At 36.8% G+C, this 21,613-nt stretch overlaps 1 protein-coding gene across 3 annotated transcripts in view; it reads left to right on the top strand.

The window, feature by feature from the left end:
* LOC106054966 (transient receptor potential cation channel subfamily M member 5-like) overlaps positions 1-21,613 on the top strand; it is a 93,575-nt gene that overhangs the window by 63,923 nt on the left and 8,039 nt on the right. The window contains exons 25-38 of one of the 3 annotated variants that reach the window (XM_056004395.1): positions 577-757; positions 1,437-1,590; positions 2,964-3,127; positions 10,067-10,172; positions 11,575-11,615; positions 11,907-11,927; positions 12,790-12,848; positions 13,742-13,776; positions 14,433-14,458; positions 15,612-15,699; positions 17,451-17,491; positions 17,671-17,703; positions 19,307-19,357; positions 21,424-21,522. In XM_056004395.1, coding sequence (XP_055860370.1) covers positions 577-757; positions 1,437-1,590; positions 2,964-3,127; positions 10,067-10,172; positions 11,575-11,615; positions 11,907-11,927; positions 12,790-12,848; positions 13,742-13,776; positions 14,433-14,458; positions 15,612-15,699; positions 17,451-17,491; positions 17,671-17,703; positions 19,307-19,357; positions 21,424-21,522 — 1,099 coding nt within the window. Of the gene's footprint in view, positions 1-576; positions 758-1,436; positions 1,591-2,963; positions 3,128-10,066; positions 10,173-11,574; positions 11,616-11,906; positions 11,928-12,789; positions 12,849-13,741; positions 13,777-14,432; positions 14,459-15,611; positions 15,700-17,450; positions 17,492-17,670; positions 17,704-19,303; positions 19,358-21,423; positions 21,523-21,613 lie in introns of those variants that run through there. The other 2 variants (XM_056004394.1, XR_008773709.1) reach the window with 2 other exon arrangements.

Raw genomic sequence — 21,613 nt, 5'->3', positions numbered from 1 at the left:
CCCTCGACCGTCGATAAATCCGAACGACAGTCCAGCGCACAGACCGCACGACCAGGCAGCCATCTCTGGTTTAGGTCGACTTAGAATAGAACGTAATAAACATATTCAACAGTATTGAGGGGTCGAGTTGATTATTATTTCAACTATCTGATCGGATTATCTGGCTTTTAGCGAAGTTATTTTTTAAAATTTATAATATTTGTGTTTTTGCGAACCTAGTCGGACCAGTGTTTGAGAACCACTGATTTAGAGGCATCCATTGTCTTTCCAGAAAGAAGAGAATGTGTATAATGATAAGATAACTAACTTGTTATTATATAATAATTAAGGGATATTACTAGTAGTAGCGATCAATACAATAAAAAGGTAGGAACAACTACAATAATATATATCGTCTTGAGTGCTCTCCCCCTTAATTTCACACCTGTACAAGGCCCTAATTTTACATGTATATTAGCCAAATAATAAAGATAGTCTTTATAAACTCAAATCTTTCTACTTATTACTATGCATGTGACATTGTCCATGTCCAGATTCTAAAACATTAAGTAATTCTTTATATCTCTATTACTGCAGACTAAAATATTCCTGAAGTTTGTACTGATCATTATGGTGTTCTACGTCGCCTTTGCCGTCGCCTCGGAGTCCGTCCTATACCCAGTGGCGAAGCCTAACGGGAAACTTGTCTACTTCATTAACACGCGGCCATTTTGGTCCATTTTCGGGGAATACGGATTCGACGAACTGGATGTTTCAAGTACTGTTTGTTTTATTTCCTTTTTTTGTTTCGTTGATAAGAATAACAAACAAAACATAAAAGTAATACTTTGAAAAAATAAAGCTTATCTAAGGGGAATAAACACTCAACATTTACAGTGCTATATATTCTACATCCAATAAAATTAATTAATTACCACAAATTAATTAATTATTTTTTATGGTTGATTCATGTTTTATTAAAGATAGTGAATTATTGTCCAAAAGTTTTAACTTGCTCCAAAAATGGAACATGGGAGAAATAATGTGTTCAAAATTTGTACCAGACAGACAGACAGACAGACAGACAGACAGAGTGAGTTGATATAAGCTTTGTACAAATAAACACAAAAATACAAATAAATTCTAGTTCACTGTGAAATAGGATTTCCCAGATATCAAATCAAAATGAAAGGGATTTATGATCTAAAGACGCTCGAAGTTTATTTAGTTAAATGGGAGCTTACAAAATCTTTAAAGAATTATCATTTGAGCTTGATAGGTTTCTCGCTTCATAAACTAAAGAATTCTAGATTTTAAAAGTTGATGAACCATGTCAATGAAAAACCAATATCAGAATCAATGTTTCAGTGACAAAGAGTTAACTTGGAGACTTTTTAACCCCTCGTTTCCTGCCCGTAATATGAGAATACAATGTAATGAATCTTACAATGTTTCAGATGACTCCTGCACCGATGACCCAAGTGTGTACAATACGTACACGAAGACGAGATGCCCGACAGAGTCCGGGACATACTATGTACCTATTCTAATGGCCTTCTATGTCGTCCTGGTCAATATCCTGCTTCTAAACTTTCTGATCGCTGCGTTCAAGTATGTAGCATACTTCTAGTTTTAAACGTATCTAGTACAATAATACGCGGTGGCTGAGTGATAAAGTGCGTGGCTTCCGTACCTTGGTCCGCAGTTCGAATCCTGGTGAAGACTGGTATTTTTAATGTTATGGTCTTCGGGCGCCTCTGAGTCCACCCAGGTACCTGACATTAGTTGGGGGAAAGTAAAGGGGTTTGTTTGTCGTGCTGGCCAAAATGACACCCTCGTTAACCGTAGGCCACAGAAGCAGAGGAACTTTACATCATCTGCCCTATAGACCACAAAGTCTGAAAGAGGAACTATACTTCTGTATAATACAATAATACACAAACCTTTCACAAGTCAAAAGCTGAATGCTCCATTCGGGTCCTACTTAGTCAGAAAGATTTATTAGAGAAATATTTATGAGGGTATGTGCTTTTTTAGATCCCACTCAACAATATTTTGTAAAGGTTTTTACAACGGAATATGATCGATTGTGGCCCACTTAGGAGGAGTTGGGCGCATTGTGGGTAATTAAATAAAATAAATAACAACAAAAAAACAACATTTCCCTGGTGAAACTGGTGAGAGGGGGGGGGGTCGCGAATGTCAAGTTCCCCCTTTCATAACTTGCGACTTATAGACAGATGATGTTAAGGTTATGTTTCTTTTGCCTACGATTAATGGGCAGGGTGTCATGTGGCCAGCACAACGACCAACAGCCTTTGCTTTCCCTAACTTAAGTCGGGTACTCATTAGAGTTGGGTGGACTCAATGGTGCCCTAAGAATTAAGAAATGCGAAATCCCATTTTTTTTAACCGAGATTTGAACCCAGGACGCTTAACCAATCAGCCACCGCCCCCCACCTTTTGCGAATGTAAAGAAAGAGCGTTCAATCTGAATTGTCCAGAGTTTGGAGTTTAGAGTTTAGAAGTCTTAAAATTATCTTTTTTCCATGTCATTTGCATCACTGAAATTTTCATCCAGTATTTTTTTAAAATATCACTGCATTGATGAATGTGTAACAAAGTGATGGGCGGAGCAGGCGGGGAGATAAAGTTTTATTTTTAACTCTCCAAATGTTTTGTGTGACTTACTGACCTAATCCTGTGCACTCCCAGGGGAGCATAGGGCCGCAACCACACCTCTCCACCGAACTCGGTTCTGAGCAGCTTTCTTCATCTGCTCCCATGTCATTCCAGCACCCTCAGCTTCACTGATGACTGACCTCTTCCAGGTTTGCTTGGGTCTGCCCACTTGTATTGTTTACATTGCATATTTTTAAACAAAATTTTGTCAGTTTTTTTGTTTTTTTTTTTAATTTTAAAACATCGTCTGCTCTACAACACACTGGACGTGAGAGATTTGATTGGTCCGATTCGATCCACAGCTCAGCCATTGAGAAGACAGAGAAAGGCAGTTACAAAATTTGGTGTTACCAGAACTTTCAGTTTACCTTGAAGTATCGATCTGTCCTGTTCCTTCCACCACCTTTCATCGTTCTCTTTCCCTTCTTTGTTTGCTGCAGACGTGAGGAGGGCAACCAGATATTCAGTAAGTGGATCAGGAATGTCTCATTTATATACTCTTATAATCAGGGCCGAATTTGGAGGTCTAGGGGCCCCGGGCCAACGATCTCCCCTTAATTATTTTACAAATATTTTTTTCCTTGAAGTTTTTCAAAGATTTGATGCTAATATTAAAATTGTTTTAACAAAGAATGTGGTAACGAGTTCAATTCAAAAGCAATTTATTACAAACAAAATTACTGCGTTAACGAATCGAGCTGAAAAGCCATTGATGATTTTAATAAAAGCTTTTTTGTGGGGGCCCCTCTCTTGGGGCAGTAGCCTCGCTTCCTTTCCCCCAAGCCGGCCCTGCTTATTATTTTATACATTTGTATAACCACATAACCCTTAAAAACTGTGTGCCTCAAACTTTGACCAAAAGATGTACCTTTGCGCTCCCTGCGGATCCAGGCGCCTACATAGTCTTGCACTCAGATCTTCAATAATTCAGTCTCTTGGCGAATATTCACATTTGACTAGAGTTACACCTCTAGTAAAATCACTAAATTTAGAAAGCCTTCAGGAGAGAAGACTCAAAAGTAAAGTAGCAATTATATATAAAACACTGAACCATAATATTCAACTACAAAAACAAAATTTAATAAAATACTCAGAAAGACACAAAGGTAAAGGCACATTCCTCGTTCCATATGCTAGGACAAATGTGTACAAATACTCCTTCTTCTCTAGTGCTATTAGAGCATGGAATGGGTTGCCTGAGCTAGCCAGGAAAACCAGTGACTTGGCAGAATTTAAGTCATTGGTTAACATGAATGACTAGATACATGATGTGTAGAACACTTATAATGATCTTGTTTCAGACGCCTCGTGTGAAAACATTATGAGAGGCCCTAGTTCGAAGATAAATCAATGTCGCGTTTTAATAATTTAATTTTTTGAACGTTGGTAGTAATGTGTTTTTGACTTGATTCAAACAGAGGTTAAGTTAAGTATGGCCAGTAGATTCAGCTTTAGGTGTGTCCACTAGATATCCACTAGATACAGCTTTATGTCCACTAGGTACAGCTTTGAATGTGCATAACAGAGATACAGCTTTAGGTATGGATACTAGATACTTTAGGCGTGGACTAGATACAGCTTTAAATGTGGATTCTAGAGATTCAGATTTAGGTGTGGATACTAGATATAGCTTTAGGTGTGGATAGTAGATAGAGCTTTAGATGTGGATACTAGAAACAGCTTTAGGTGTGGATACAGATACATTTCATCACATTTGAATCGGACAGTCACGACCTCAATTTGTTTTCGAATATTTTCATCTATGAAAATGTTTACTGCAATCTGTATGTTGATTTGCATTTACATAACTTTGTTTACTGTTCAAGTACCTCTATCAATCATTGGTGATGCTTCATCGGTAGAGACACTTAAGAATTTACTAAGATGTAATTGATCATTTTCCAAACATGAATCAGCTTTCTAAAATATGTTAGGCTCTCTTGGTTGTTTTTTATGGGGTGAAGTAAGGCCTTCGGAGATATTTACATTATCACCAATTCCTCTTATAAAATACTTCACTGGGTAACACAAATATCAGTAGACTCGTTCAAAGACAATAAAAAGTTCATCAATGTGTCTTGTGTCGTCATTGAGACAGCGATTTCATTGAGCTTATTTCCAGTAGTTTTATCACTTTTGAGACAAGAGAAGTACGGTTTTGTATATGATGATTTAAGTATCGCTTCTTGCACAGCTTCTCTTAACAAAGAGCCTTCGCCTCATTTTAATCCTCTTATTTTCCTGAACAAGCATTTTTTGTCTGACATTATCTTTTGGTTTTCTTCTAGTTCAACGTCATGTTTTATATAATGTCTGAAAAGATATCTTCTGTTATTCGAGACATTGCGCTCACAAACAAAGGATATTTGTTTTCCTACTGGACTTGAAATGTATAAGGATTAATTATCCCACATTTCATTAAACTAACGCTTGTTATCACTTTCTGCTTTATTTTTGTTCATAGTCTTGCAATGTGGGTGGAAGAAGGGAGAGAACCTAAAGTAGACTTGTTTAAATTACAATCGAAAAGGTTGTTAGGTTGTCAGGTTCTGGAAACTCACCACTATATTTCAAAATTAGGAAATATTTGGTCATTTCCAAGTAGAAGCATCTTGTATCAGATTTCATTGTTTAGTTTGTGTTTTGTTCTCAGCTCATTTGTAAGTTCACTGGACTATTTCTTATACACTATTATACAGCATCCCTGCGGTTCATTTTCTAATTACATCACTTTACCCAGTGTAACTTTTTTTTTCTTCCTAAGGGATGACAAACGCATTTAAAAACCTATTCACCGAATATAAGTTTATTCAATTGTAATAAAATAAGGCGGAACATTCACATATTATTAATGGATCCGGAACCTGAACTGTTGAATTTTACATTCATAAACCTACACAGCAAACATATCACACCAAAAGCTAGAGAAATAATCTACACTTATCTTTGGGATGACCCCTAGGGTTCAAAACGGGCAAATGACCGTGAATGTAAAATATGCCATCTTGAAAATGTTGATAACGAGAAACATATGTATTTGGAATGTCCATTATTCCTTAAAGTTAAAGGTACTGTAAGGGACTTATTAGAAGCTAATTGTGACAACTATGTAAATGTTAATTTGTCTATTGTTTTAAACAAGCTGCCAAAACTAAAAAATAAAATAATACATAACTTTTACTTGATTATTGTTTCCGAATACAGGAATCTTGTTTGGGCTAGCTGGCTCAAAGCTCTACATAATAATAAAGTGTTTGATCCTAGTCACTTAGAATTGACATTTAGGAATATTTTTGATTTAAGGGTAGAGAATTATCTAGTTTGATTTTCTTATGCTTGTACACTACTCAGGCAGAGTTCCAGAAATGGGTTGTTGGGGGTCAGGGATATTTGATATTGTGTTGATTGTTCTGGGGTAGAGGATTATGTATCATTTTTCTGTCTCTGGTGGTTTCAATGGTTAGGTAGTATGTAGTTGATATTAAATAATATTTCTATAACTATTATTTTACTTTTAGGTTAATCACTTTTCAATTGTTTATCATTTAATACTTGTGAATTATGAGAACTTACAAAAAAAAAAAAAAAAAAAAAAAAAAAAAAAAAAAAAAAAGAAGCCCACAAAAGAGGCAAGAGGGCCCATAAAAGAGGCATATAAAGCCCAAAAATGAAGGCAAAGAAAAGAGGCCCAAGGTCCAAGGCTTCATATGATGATAAAGCTAAAATTGAATAGCGCAAATTTTGAGGTTTCCTTTAAAAAAAAAATTAAAAAAATAAAGACACTGACCTTCAAAACTCCGAAGATCATGCAATTCGTTTGAGATGAAAGCCCATGTGGTATGTATGTCTAGGGCTGGAAAAGGGACAAGCAAAGGAAACCGAGAACTATGTACAATTCTGAACAAAGTTCTTACATTTGTTGTTGTGATACCATAAAATTGGTTGCTTTTTTTTATGCAATGGAAAGTGAATAAAAAAAAATTGCTATGTAAACCGTAAACTTGTGTTAGTGTCTTATGTGTTGTTGGCAAGGTCATCTCTCTTCAGAACGGAATAAAAAATAAACTGGAAAAAAAATTAATCTTTGAATATTGTCCAAATTATTATGACCAAATCTGGTACAGTATTGTTCACTATACGTGTTCTGGGTTTGGGACCCATTAGTATTAACAACAAATAAGTCTCTTTCACATCGTAGTTGCAAATGCATTAAATTAGTCTATTCTCTGCAAATCGGTTTTCTTATTTTTTACTATTAGACATGTTTATTATTATTATTATTATTATGTTAGAAATGAACGAGTAGTCATTCTCTGGCGCTGCCAGGGTCGAGTTTCGCTAAAGAGAAACAAAATTCATCGTAGTCCCTTTAACAGTTTCCACTGAGGAATTTTCTGGTGATGTGGCAGGTCTGCAGCAGTACCGCCCTCTGACAGGCAACGAAGATGTTCCTAGGAATGTTAAGGGCCTTGAAGGTGTCTGTGTGGTCAGTTGTTATTATCCCCTCGGTTGATATAACAATGGGGTATATTGTTATTTTGGACAATTTCCATAGACGCTTAATCTCCAAGCCTAGGTTCCCATATTTTCTTTGTTTTTCTATCTCAGTTTTTCTTAAATTATGAGACAGTGGTACGGCGATATCGATAATGGTAGCGGTTTTTTTCTTTTTTATCGATGAACAGCAGGTCCGGGCGATTGAAATCTACCGTTTTGTCGGTCAGAATAGGCCTATCCCAGTACAGCAGATGTTCAGTAGACTCGAGAACCTCTTGCGGAGAGTATTTATAATAAGGGGGAGTGTCCTTACCGATCAATATGTACGTCAAAGCCAGGTGTTGGTGTATTAACTTTGCAACTTGGTTATGGCGACCTAGGTAGGCTGATTCTGATTATTATTATTATTATTATTATTATTATTATTATCTTAGGGGTGTATAGTACGCCACTTGTAAACGTGCAAAGTGCTACATTTGGAGCCATAGGTTGGCCAGCCCTGGTCTAGATCTAGTACATATTTAATTACATGACTGATTCAAACTAATCGATACAAGTACGCTTAATATAAGTTTTTTTTAAGTATCTATCTATATATATATAAATAAATATAAAGCACTACATAGCAAGGCCGGACTTAACTATTGAGGGGCCCTATGTGAAACGGATTGCTCAGGGCCTAGTTTGGGTAGGGATACGGATAATAAGTGAAAATTACAAAATAAATTCGTCTTTGCATTCTATTAGTTGAAAAAATGGTTTAATTTTATAATTTACACCTAGGCTTAGCGTGGGGCCTATGAAAGTGCGGGGGCCCATTGCGGTCGCAAATGCTGCAGTGGCCTAAGAAGGCCCTGCAAAATAGAGGCTTATGCTGCGCCCCTTGTCGACTAGGTTTTTTTATGTTTTTCTTGTTTGTTTTCTTTTAAAAAAAAACAACAACTCCTGCTGAGACGTCTTAGACGTCTTATATATGACTATAGCGTTACACAATCCAAAAGAAAGGTTGTATAGTTGTTGGCTTCATTATAATTGTACAAGAAGTAGTATTACTTAAACTGTCATAATGTAATATCTCTAGGATTGACTTAATGAAAAACATTTAGATATTTAATACACAGTAACATCTTTTTTTTTTTTTTAATTATTGTTATTTTTTTATGTAAATATAGAAACCCTAATTACATACTTGGAAATCTAAAATTTGATTTTGAGAAAATTTGATTTCTCATTGGATCAGAAACAATGCAACTGTTATCTATATGACTTTTCAATGTCATATAGAGTATGACTGCTTCTCCATAACCTTAATTTTCTAATAAAACAACATGAAATTGAACCTGTCTCTAGCCGTCTGATATTTACATGTAATATTCGATAATCCAACATTAATTGCACTGTAACCGTGGTACGCACCCTTTTCGTAATGTATTTTTTACAAAGATTATATCAACTCACTCTGTCTGTCTGTCTCTGTCTGGTAAAAAGTTTGTACACGTTATTTCTCCGACACCCAATCTCGGATCTAGCTGAAATTTCATACATTTTTTTTCTTTTACCTGACAACACAAGAATCAATAAAAACAATTAACTAATTATTTAATTAACTCTTGGTAATTAATTATTTCTCCTTGTATCTCGAACAAGGGGAAGAACAAGGGGAAAAAACAAGGGGAAAAAATAGTACTTGACTGAAGTGGTGGTATTAGCTGAATTTATAGGTGGCCGCTTTAAAGTAACTTTAAAATAAACAATATACTACTTTACAATCTTCTATAGTCATATGCACCTTACTAGCAGAGTGGTTAGCATGTAGTGATGGGACCATAACTACATTTTAAAAGTGAAACTAGGACTACGTTTCAACTAAAATAAGTTAGTTAAACCAAAAGTTTATCACCAATCTCAAAATACAATTTCATTAAACTAAAAATAAAAAAATTAAACTACGACAACTATACAAGGCCATATATTTATTTATTTATTTTTTTTAGACCTATTTAATCATCCGACTGTATGCCTACAGATCAATCTAATATTTTTTAACATTTTAGAAATAATTCTTCATAATGAAAGAAATGATTTTTTTTGTTGTTAATAAATGTTATTGCATAATAAAATTTTAATATCAAAGATGTCTAAATAAATATATGCGTTTGTATTTTTGCGTTTAATTAAAACCTTTAGTTAAGAAGAGAATTTTTTTTTTTTTTAAATTGTATTAACTTATTATATATCGGAGAAAATCTTACTTATATCGATAAATTTTAAATGTCACTAAAAATAAATGTATAATATTTCACACAAAGATTTACAGTAACCAAAAAAAAAAAAAAAAAAAAAGACGACACTGGAAGTGTTTTATGAAACATTTTACCCGTGTAGCTAACAACGTAATTGTGTTATTTTCTTGTCTGACGACTCAACATACAACAAACACTACTGCATGACGCGCAATGAAAAAAAAAACGCGCAGTGTGGTCTTGCTATCATCGACTACACACTACAGTACAACTGGCCCACATTTGTAGGTTGTTAAAATCAGTCGGACACAGTCTATTTACTTTCTGGGCAGGTGGACTAAAATTCTGTTTTTTTTTCTAGAGTTAGTTATCCGAATGACCTTAAGTCTATCTCAATTAAAGATCAAAAGACTACAATCTATTATACTGTTCGGCTGCATTTAAGGTTTAAGCAAATGGTTCCCAAACTTTTTTGTCTCGTAGACCCCTTGGAAGTCCTTGTAGACCCCTGGGGGTCTATCTAGACCACATTGGGAATCACTGGTTTAAGCTATAATTTAAACCTATGAAGCACTAACATGTAGAATGTCATCATTTAGCGATATCCTCTAATTGAGATTATTAATAACGAAGTGTTATTCAAATTTCATTCACCTTTCTAACAGCTCAAAATGAAATCCGTGACGATTACGAGGCTATGAAACTCAGAAGAATACAAACAGAACAACGCGATGTCATCTTAAAAGACTTAGCCATCAAAAATCCACCACCGTAAGTTTCTAAAATCTTTTTTTTTTAGTTTAATCTTTTTTTTTCCTATATTCTGTATTGCTAAATAGTAAAGACTTATTATTCTGTTTGAACGATTCATCTGTCTGGTAGAGATTAACTCTTTCTCTCCGTAATTATTTTCCCACATTTCGACGGAATTCTTCATTTTGCTCATTACTATTTCACTATACTGTTATGATTAAGATTCAATAACTTTGTTGTTTGTTATCAGAAAATGTTTTATTTGGTATAGAATTAAAGGGGAATGCATGCTCTTTTTATATTACTGAAAAAAAAGTTTATAAAATTAAACATGAATTTAATCTAATGAGGTCAAATCAACGATGGTATCGTCGGTTAGGAGAGAAAGAGTTAAAGCAAAAGTAATTACGTTGCATCCTTATCTCTCTGTGCGGCATCTTTCGTCTCGAGGGATGCTCTTTTCCCTTTGCAACTTCTTGTGTGACTAAAGAGACCAATCCTTGATACACATCTGCGGTCACTGGTTGGGCATATATAATCACCAGGCACCGTTGTACTTTCACCCTTCTTTCTGCTTCTGTTGTGTATGGCATATGCTCGCTCACATGTGGATCTATCCAGTGCTACTTTTTCCCAGCTGCTTGTGTCGAGTTTGAAGAGCTTCATGTGGTGTTTGCATACATCCGTATACCGTAAAAGTTACACCCCTATTGCTGATGGCCTCATCCTAAGACGCTCGGGACTAGAGGCCAAAAGCCAAGAGCACCAGGGAAAGTCCTCCATTTTCTTTCTATGCGTCACATCGGTGGTGCGGGTGTCCGCCAGAAAGCGACCTCGAACCCTAAGTTCTTAGGCACCCCTATCGGGATCTTCTTTTGCATTTCTATTGACTTAATCGTCTCCTGTGGCGACCGTACCCATCGGGCGCCCCGATGAGGTTGAGAGCCGTTGCCTAGGGTTTTAATAGCCAGACAAGATGATAGTTTCTTCTACTTTCCCCTGTCTTTGTGTCGATCTTATTTGACCGTCCATCTCATTACAGCTAAAAATATTAGATACGTCCTCTGACGTGTGTTTTATAATAATTTTTGCTCAGTCTTTCTATTAGACAACTGAAATCAAAGAACGACGCATTCTGCACATTACTTTTATTTAAGAAATTCTCAGTAGCCAGTCGGAAAAAAAAATAGTTTTTTGTGAATAAATTAAAAAGCGTGCTCAAATTATTAAAACACTCTGCAACCCCTCATCTTCTCAAACATAACTGTTTTATACAGTCTTGTCAAACTAGAATACATATTACACATCCTTGCTATATATAGACAAACATAGACACAAAAGGGAGACTATGAGTTATGAGCCTTAGGTTGTATACCTTTACAATGTTATGACTTGGTAATAATTTTTCTTTTTTTTATAGCCCCAGACATACAGAGAATGAGATCACGTGTCCACATAAAGGTTCGTTGACTAAAGTATCACAATTTTTTTAATATATCCTTCAATTCGATTTAAAGTATTAAGAATGTAATATGCAATAACATATATAAACAATTATGCTTAGTTTAAATGTAACATGTTCATATGTAAAATATGAAGTGCTCTATATTCAGATATAATCATAATATATAAAAAAATAATAATAATAATAATCTGTATCGTCCATATGGACACTATATAAGTAGATGTGCGTTCTATTTCTAATAAGATTATATTTATATTCTCTTATATTATAACTGGTGCTGGCTGCAGATGTGGGAGAAATAGGATTAGGTAAGTCATTTAAGACTAATAATCATATAGATGTATTTCTTTGGATAAGTGACAATCTGTGGCTGCATGGTCTAATAGTTTGTGCACTGGTCTGTCATCAAGATGGTCCAGAGTCAGACCCTTGTCCGCTGCCATTCCTCTGTACTGAAAGAATTGTTGGCTAGGGATTCGTAATCTTAATTTATCAATTAGCGTCCGAAACATATAAAACATTTTTTAAAATTAAATAATGAATATATTGTATTGTTAATATTTTTCGGTTTTGTTTTTTTTTTTTACTTTTTCTTACAAAGCTTATATCAACTCTGTCTGTCTGTCTGTCTAGTAAAAATTTTGAAAAGTTATTTCTGCCACATCCATTCTCGGATCAAGCTAGAACTATTTATTTCACCTAACAAAAAAAAAATGAATCAATGAAAAAATTAATTAATTATTTTGTTTGATATCGATATATACAACTGTAAAGACGGAGTACTTCCCATTAGGGAAGCGTTCTCGAGAGGCCAAGTGCGCTTGAACTTGGCTTGGCTTAGCTACCTAGAAGGGGGCTCGAGAGTCGACACCCGACTCGGGCAGAGTTGTGTTTACTGCTATATGGAAAACCAACTCCTAGATACCTCCCCCCCCCCCAACTGGTCCACAAATGAGATTGGACCAAAAGCGCTCTGAGCATGCTATAAACATGAAAGCAGCGCTATATAAAAGCTATAATAATAATATTTGTTTATTACAATATTTTTATATTTTGCTTATTAATCATTCTCTATTGAAATCAATAATTGTATATATTTTCTTACACAATCAAAATGAACACTTGTTAATAGTAAGCTAATGTGAACACTTTTTTTTCAATACGTCAAAGATCTCATGCTGAAATTGAAACGAAAAATAAAACGAGAATTGAGGAACGTCAAGTCAGAGGTACGTTATATCTCATAGGCGGTTCTCAACCTTTTAAGCTCGGCGACCCTTTTTACAATATCCCACTCTGCCGCGACCCCCCCCCCCTATACACACACATACAGCAATAGAAGAATAGACAATAACAATCCTTATTTTTGATGGTCTTAGGCGACACCTTAGGCGACCCCTGGCAAATCGTCAATCGACCCCCAAGGGGGTCGCGACCCACAGGTTGAAAACCCCTGTGACATAGGTAGACATCAATAAAACTCCATACACTTTTTAAATGACTCAAGATAAGACTACATGACAGGACTACACTAGGCGACATCTTGCTATGGCAAATGGACTCAGTCATTGGCCATGTTAAGAGAATAAACTCAAGGCTCGTTACACATTGCTGTGTTGGTCAATTATAGGCAGTTGATAAACTTTAAGGTGAACTGTGTATGGTTCTCGCATCTATTCAGCAGTTGTTAGCAGTCTTTAACTTGAAAACCAAGGACGAGCCCACCACAAGTGCGTAGGACCGGATCTAGATTTGATGGGGCCCAAAGCGATTTGAGATATGGGGCGTGGCAAAACACTGCACTCATCCTTAATAGTCCAAATCGAAGACATGATCATTATTATTATTAGTAGTAGTATTAAATATTATTATTAATTGTACATAGGTCATTATCCACATTGTACCTTCATAGATTTCTGCACCTTCAAAGATTTCTGACCACATGATACCTTTGTACAATTTTCCCCAAATTGTACCATTATAAGCCGATGACCAGGCAGAATTGCTGACCTTACGCGACAACTCCAAAAGCCCACAAGACATTATTTTTATAGTTTTATTTAGAAACAATCCATCACACATCATTTAAAAATTGTAACTCTTGTTTTCCTGTATAAAACAGTTATCAGAGATGCAGAAAGCTTTATTAAGTCTTGGGTAAGAATTTTGTTTTTTTTTTACAATTTTAAGAAACACGGTAAAATTAGATAATTGCTTGTACTTGAGTTACTTCATTGAATAAGGGCTAAAAGTAAAGTGGTCTACAGGGCAGATGATGTAAAGGTCATCTGTTTTTGTAGACAACGGTCAACGATCAGGGTGTCATGTGGCCAGCACAACGACCAACCACCTTTACTTTTTCCCAACTAATGTCAGGTACCCATTAGAGTTGTGTGGACTCAGAGGCTTGTGTAAGAGTGTTATTGTCGGAAGTGGTTAAGGATATAAGAATTCTACTATCCATAGTAAGTGGAGACCAATAATTCAGTACTTCAGACCTGTGACAAGGCAACAAGCTATTGGTCTCCACTGACCACAGGTTGCCACGTCACAAGGTCAGTGTTCAGACCTATGATGATTGGTATTTGGCTGGCTACCCACCTAGAAGGGGGAAAGCTCTGAATCCAAACTACTGCTGCAGCTTAGTTGTCTACCAGCAGTTTGGTGTTACAAGTCAACGACCGTCAGCAGCATAGTGACATCTATACTTCATTCAAAAACATTAAACAATAATTAATTCTTAAGTAATTTTATCTAGTTAAAATTTTAATTAATACCTTTTTGTATTCTATGTTCACGGTACACATTTCAAGGCACAGTCCAAACTCAACATTTACTAGTAAGTAATTACATTTGGTTATGTATTTGTCTATCTATAGCCATACATGTTAGGGGACGTTCCATCCTACTAGCCGGATATGACCCGCGGGCCTTAGTTTGCGTATTACTGATTTAGTGGATTGGATTTAGATATATGTCGAACTTAACTAATGTTACTTTCATTTTTTTTTCTTTCGCCACGAAAATAAAAGTAGGTTGCGAAAATGTGTTTTCCCGTAAAGTCGATACATTCATATCAATATAAAATTCTGTGAAAACGGATTTACCCGATTTTCAAAAAACTTTCCTTCTTTTAATAGAGATAGCAAATTTTTTAAATAATTTTTGGGTCCCTTTGGTTATGGGAGGGACATTAAACATACACTTCGGTCTTCACCATTGTCTAAGGAACATTTATTCAAGTTTTATCAGGATTGCTCAAACGACTTTGACTTATATGCGGGACATGCATACATAGCTACATACATGCATATACCTTACTTTCTGTTTCATATATTACATGACGCCTAGTTCCTTGTCTGAAGGAAAATGATAAAATGTGGAGAAATAATTCAAAAGATTTTATTCTGCTTTAATGTACTTCTACCGTGTATTTTAGTGGAGAAAAGAAGGTCTTCGTTATTAACTTTTGAAATGGATTTACCCATTTTTGAACTGTCTTTAATTTTAAGAGAGAAAAAAGACTGCTTGTATCACGGTGCTATTTGTCATAATAATAATAATAATAAGGCTTGTCTTCGAGTTCGAAGATTAGTGAGGAATGCAGTATTTCCCGTGGCTGCGCAGCCCCAGATGTGACCTACATATTTTGACACACTCAGGGCAATTAAGTCTCATAATAGACACTTCTGAATTGCAATAGTTATATGGTAAACCAGTGGTTGACCTAACGACAAATAAAAAGGCGTTTTGTTCTCTACATCTTGGCCTAAATTCTTGCATGCAACTGTTTTATTTACAGTAGACAACGAGAATAGAAATAGAATGTTAAAGGATATACACTTGTGAGGTCTAGATTTGAGATAAGGGATATACACTTATGAGGTCAATATTTGAGAGTCAGGAATATATATTGATTTCAATTCAGGTCAAACTTATTTTTGTATTTAAAAAAAATGAACAATTTTATTTTTACTTTGCAACCTATGAAGTGGACGAAGATGAGTTTGACGGAAATGACGTCACTATTTACTCCGGCACACCGGAAATGTCTCAAGTTGAAATGTCAACGCAGTCTGGGTAAGTACAAAATAAGTATTTAAGTTTTTAAATTTGCATTTAATGAAGAATTTGCAATATTTTTTTTTGTACATCTTATGAAGTCTTGGGTATGTAAATGAAATTGAAATACATTTAGGTTTTTAAAAAAAAAAGCTGACATTATCTTAGGGCATTAAATTCGTAACTCACTCATTCCCAGGAAAGTATCTTTGACTTGTATAGCACCACACATCAGTGGTTCTCAAACTGAGACCCGCGGACCCAAAGGCGTCCGCAAAATAAACATAGGGGGTCCACAGAGAGATTACAATGATATACAATAAAAATAACGTCTTTGCTGAAAGCCAGTTTATCCAATCAGATAATTTGAATTATAAGCAACTCGCTAATAAAAGTTTAATCGAAAGGCCAACACAATTAATTTGGTCCAAACGTAGAAAATAATTCCGCAGTTAAAGAGTTAATATGGTCTATTAAGTACAATTCTATTACTAACAATCAAACACTGGAAGATATTCTGCACTAGGAAGATCCCAATGTGGGTATTGAACCCAATTTCGATGTGGGTATTGAACCCTATTTCGTATCCGGCATTCTTGGTCATTGTACAGAAGCTGTTGACTGTGTTCCCGTCTTGTTCTTTCTTACCACGTGGATTAATAGCCAACAAAATTAACTTGGTCCAAACGTGGAAAATAATTCCGCAGTCAAAGAGTTAATATGGTTTTCCCGTCTTGTTGTTTGGTACCACGTGGGTTAATTGCCGTAATGAGCCTCGTCACAAATAAAAGAAACTGAATAGAAATGTTTGGCACGAGGAGATTTGCTATTTAGAAACATTGAGCTGGACATAAATACACCAATAAACCTTAATTTTCTATTTTAAACACAAATTATAATGTCAATAAACACCCTTTCAACAATTTTTTTTGTTTACATTTGTAACTAATATAATAATTATCAGGCTTGTCTTCGAGTTTGAAGATTAGTGAGGAATGCAGTATTACCCTTGGCTGCGCAGCCCCAGCTGTGACCTACATATTCTGCCAGCATAACCATTGTCCACAGGTGGTCGATTTAGATTTAGGTTTAGTAATACAGTTTAGCGTGCTATGTCGGTGGCCATAAGACACCTTAGCTAACCGTGGGCCTGCAGGTCGCAAGTTCTGAAAGGGAATCTTTACTTAACTTACAATCCAATCCAGTAAATCGGACCACGTCCTGACACGATCGGTTTGGTTCTAATAGTCCAATAAGTTCACCACTCCGTTCCACAAAGGGCGGCCGTCATCAGTGTCCCGTTAGCTGGAGTGGTGGTCCCTGCACTGGACAGTGGCGGTTACAGTATAAGACAAGCCCCCCATGGTCAGCGCTGTCTCGACCACTTTATAGCGAGTGAACCCAGGACTAGGGGCGGTGAGCTGTGTACGTGGTACGGTCTGCTTTCTAGCCCAGTCATTATGACCGCTACTACTGGGAGCCCTCAGACAGGTCAGGGGCGAAGAGCCCTATGTCCGTGCCGTGCCATGGGATATTGCAATCGTCGCCGATTCCCTTCTGGACTTCATTGAAGGTTCTGATAACCGGCTGATTCGATTAACCGGATTTGTTTCAGTACTTCAGAATGCGGTACAGATAAGCGGCTGGCCCCAAAAAATCGGGTTGTCAGATTAACCAGTTTCGACAATTTTCAAAAATTACTTTCATTTTATATGTTCATGACTATCCGTAATAAAATGTAAGAATTATGTTTCCCTTCTATTCACTAGGCCAATGACTGAAACAGCTTCTGATACTCTATTCATGTCTGGTATGTAGTCCACTATTATATTTTGTATTCACTGCTCGCCGATATATTTTCTTAAAACTTAGGTAGAGTTGATTTAATAGTTAAAAACATACAGCCACACCTTAGTAATCGCTCAGTTTAACGTTGTAAAAGTATATTAGTAGAGATTATTTATACAAATGATTGATTTCATTCGACAGACCAAGACCTCAATGACAAACAAGACGAGTTACGTAAGTAGGCCCTTATTTTACATTTTTATGGCCCCTAGTCCAAAAATGCATTTCAAAAATGTGTGTGTGTTTGTGTTGGTGACTTGGTGTTGACGTGGGTGAATGAAAAGCTTCTTGCACCTCGTAAGCAGTAAACATTTTTCTTCGTGAGAAGAACAAAGTTGCGCCCCACCCAGAGGCGGCCTTTAGGAAAGGCGAGTGGGCTAACCGCCTCAGGCCCCGTGGCTTAGAGGTAAAGATCTGGCGTAATATCATTCTAACACCTCGCAACCCACTACAAAAGTAAGTTTACATTAGACAGCTTTATTCCAACATCTGGTGCAAACATCTTATCCCAACAGCTGGTGCAAACATCTTATTCCAACAGCTGGTGCAAACATCTTATTGAAACAGCTGGTGCAGACATCTTATTCCAACATCTGGTGCAAACATCTTATTCCAACAGCTGGTGCAAACATCTTATTCCAACAGCTGGTGCAAACATCTTATTCTGACAGCTGGTTGAAACATCTTATTGAAACAGCTGGTGCAGACATCTTATTGAAACAGCTGGTACAAACATCTTATTCCAACAGCTGGTGCAAACATCTTATTCCAACAGCTGGTGCAAACATCCTATTCCATCAGCTGGTGCAAACATCTTATTCCAACAGCTGGTGCAAACATCTTATTCCAACAGCTGGTGCAAACATCTTATTCCAACAGCTGGTGCAAACATCCTATTCCTTCAGCTGGTGCAAACATCCTATTCCATCAGCTGGTGCAAACATCTTATTCCAACAGCTGGTGCAAACATCTTATTCCAACAGCTGGTGCAAACATCTTATCCCAACAGCTGGTGCAAACATCTTATTCCAACAGCTGGTACAAACATCTTGTTCCAACAGCTGGTGCAAACATCTTATTCCAACAGCTGGTGCAAACATCTTATTCCAACAGCTGGTACAAACATCTTGTTCCAACAGCTGGTGCAAACATCTTGTTCCAACAGCTGGTGCAAACATCTTATTCCAACAGCTGGTGCAAACATCTTATTCCAATTGCTGGTGCAAACATCTTATTCCAATTGCTGGTGCAAACATCTTATTCCAATTGCTGGTGCAAACATCTTATTCCAACAGCTGGTGCAAACATCTAATTCCAACAGCTGGTGCAAACATCTTATTCCAACAGCTGGTGCAAGCGTCTAATTCCAACAGCTTGGTGCAAATATCTTATTCTTTTTCCGACAGCTGGTGCAAACATCTTTTTCCAAACGTCTTTTTTTAATGAAAGTTTAAACTTTTTTTTAGCTAGAGCTGGTACTATCTTACTCAAACAGCTGGTGCAAACTTTGCACTCCATCAATTGGTGCAAACGTTGTACTAAAGCAGTTGGTGTAATCGTTGTACTCTAACAGCTGGTGCAAGCGTCTTACTTCAACAGCCGGTGCAAACTTTGTACGCCAACAGCTGGTTCAAATGTTGTACCTCCAACAAATTGTGCAATATAAATGCACTCCTTTTTTTTTAATTTTTTGGATGCTGTCTACATTCCAGTGCATTCAAATTATATCCACGAACTTAATAGGTTCAAAATGTCTTCTCTATGTCTTTTCAAGCAGTTCAAGAAAAACATGCAGAAGACATGCAAGAAACGCAAGCACAAGGTTCAGGTCTGTCTCTTCTCATCAGCCAAATGTTTTTTTGTTTATTTGTTTGTTTTTTTGTTATTTTTTTTTTTTTTTGCAAAAGAATAGTTTTCTGAACCAAAATATTTTATTGTCTTATTGCCTCGTTGTATAGCTTAATATGTAACAAGGCCCTAAGGCGAAGAACAGTTTTTTCCCTTGATAATAGATTTGCTTTATTGAGCAAAAAATCATGTTCAGGCATCACAATTTTAAATCATCAGTTGGTCATATATTTAGATCGGCAGCAGACGCCAGACATAGTCACGAACTACGTCACTACTGCTAGCACCGGAAGTAAGGGCGGAAATTCAGGGGATATCACAAGTTTAAATCATAAGTTGGTCATATATTTAGATCGGCAGCAGACGCCAGACATAGTCACGAACTACGTCACTACTGCTAGCACCGGAAGTAAGGGCGGAAATTCAGGGGATATCACAATTTTAAATCATCAGTTGGTCATATATTTAGATCGGCAGCAGACGCCAGACATAGTCACGAACTACGTCACTACTGCTAGCACCGGAAGTAAGGGCGGAAATTCAGGGGATATCACAATTTTAAATCATCAGTTGGTCATATATTTAGATCGGCAGCAGACGCCAGACATAGTCACGAACTACGTCACTACTGCTAGCACCGGAAGTAAGGGCGGAAATTCAGGGGATATCACAATTTTAAATCATCAGTTGGTCATATATTTAGATCGGCAGCAGACGCCAGACATAGTCACGAACTACGTCACTACTGCTAGCACCGGAAGTAAGGGCGGAAATTCAGGGGATATCACAATTTTAAATCATCAGTTGGTCATATATTTAGATCGGCAGCAGACGCCAGACATAGTCACGAACTACGTCACTACTGCTAGCACCGGAAGTAAGGGCGGAAATTCAGGGGATATCACAAGTTTAGATCATAAGTTGGTCATATATTTAGATCGGCAGCAGACGCCAGACATAGTCACGAACTACGTCACTACTGCTAGCACCGGAAGTAAGGGCGGAAATTCAGGGGATATCACACATTTAAATCATAAGTTGGTCATATATTTAGATCGGCAGCAGACGCCAGACATAGTCACGAACTACGTCACTACTGCTAGCACCGGAAGTAAGGGCGGAAATTCAGGGGATATCACAATTTTAAATCATCAGTTGGTCATATATTTAGATCGGCAGCAGACGCCAGACATAGTCACGAACTACGTCACTACTGCTAGCACCGGAAGTAAGGGCGGAAATTCAGGGGATATCACAATTTTAAATCATCAGTTGGTCATATATTTAGATCGGCAGCAGACGCCAGACATAGTCACGAACTACGTCACTACTGCTAGCACCGGAAGTAAGGGCGGAAATTCAGGGGATATCACAAGTTTAGATCATAAGTTGGTCATATATTTAGATCGGCAGCAGACGCCAGACATAGTCACGAACTACGTCACTACTGCTAGCACCGGAAGTAAGGGCGGAAATTCAGGGGATATCACAAATTTAAATCATAAGTTGGTCATATATTTAGATCGGCAGCAGACGCCAGACATAGTCACGAACTACGTCACTACTGCTAGCACCGGAAGTAAGGGCGGAAATTCAGGGGATATCACAAGTTTAAATCATAAGTTGGTCATATATTTAGATCGGCAGCAGACGCCAGACATAGTCACGAACTACGTCACTACTGCTAGCACCGGAAGTAAGGGCGGGAATGCAGGGGATAGAACTCATTCATGCTAACACTTGTTTAACTCTTGCTCTCCTGACTGACAACACTACGTTGATTTGACACCGCTAAATTAAATGAAATTTTGGTTTTATAAACTTTAATTTTGTGTTATATAAACAGAGCATACATTCTTCTATAATTATATAACCTAATTTAACATTTCCTGACAACATTCAAAAAAATGTGTTGAAGTTTAATCATAGCAGGGTAGTGAAACACAAATGAGCGAAATGAATAACTCCAGCGGAACGTGTAAAATAAGTACGGAAAGAAAGAGTTAAGTCATTGAAGCCATTACTAATTTCAACATATGTTTTTAGGTTCTACAGAGATGAAAGCTGAGATAGCAGCTGATAGGGACCCAGTGTGGATTCCTAAATATGGAAGTATTGTGGCTCACCGACTGGCGCCAGAAGCAGGTATGAGTAGAATTTAAGCTAAAACAATTTTTTTTAATTTCTTGTTAACTCTTTCTCTCCTAACTGACGATACCAACGTTGATTCCACCAG

The sequence above is a fragment of the Biomphalaria glabrata genome, chromosome 11, assembly GCF_947242115.1.
Source record: "Biomphalaria glabrata chromosome 11, xgBioGlab47.1, whole genome shotgun sequence".
NCBI lineage: Eukaryota > Metazoa > Mollusca > Gastropoda > Planorbidae > Biomphalaria > Biomphalaria glabrata.
This window is presented reverse-complemented; position numbering and strand designations above follow the sequence as displayed.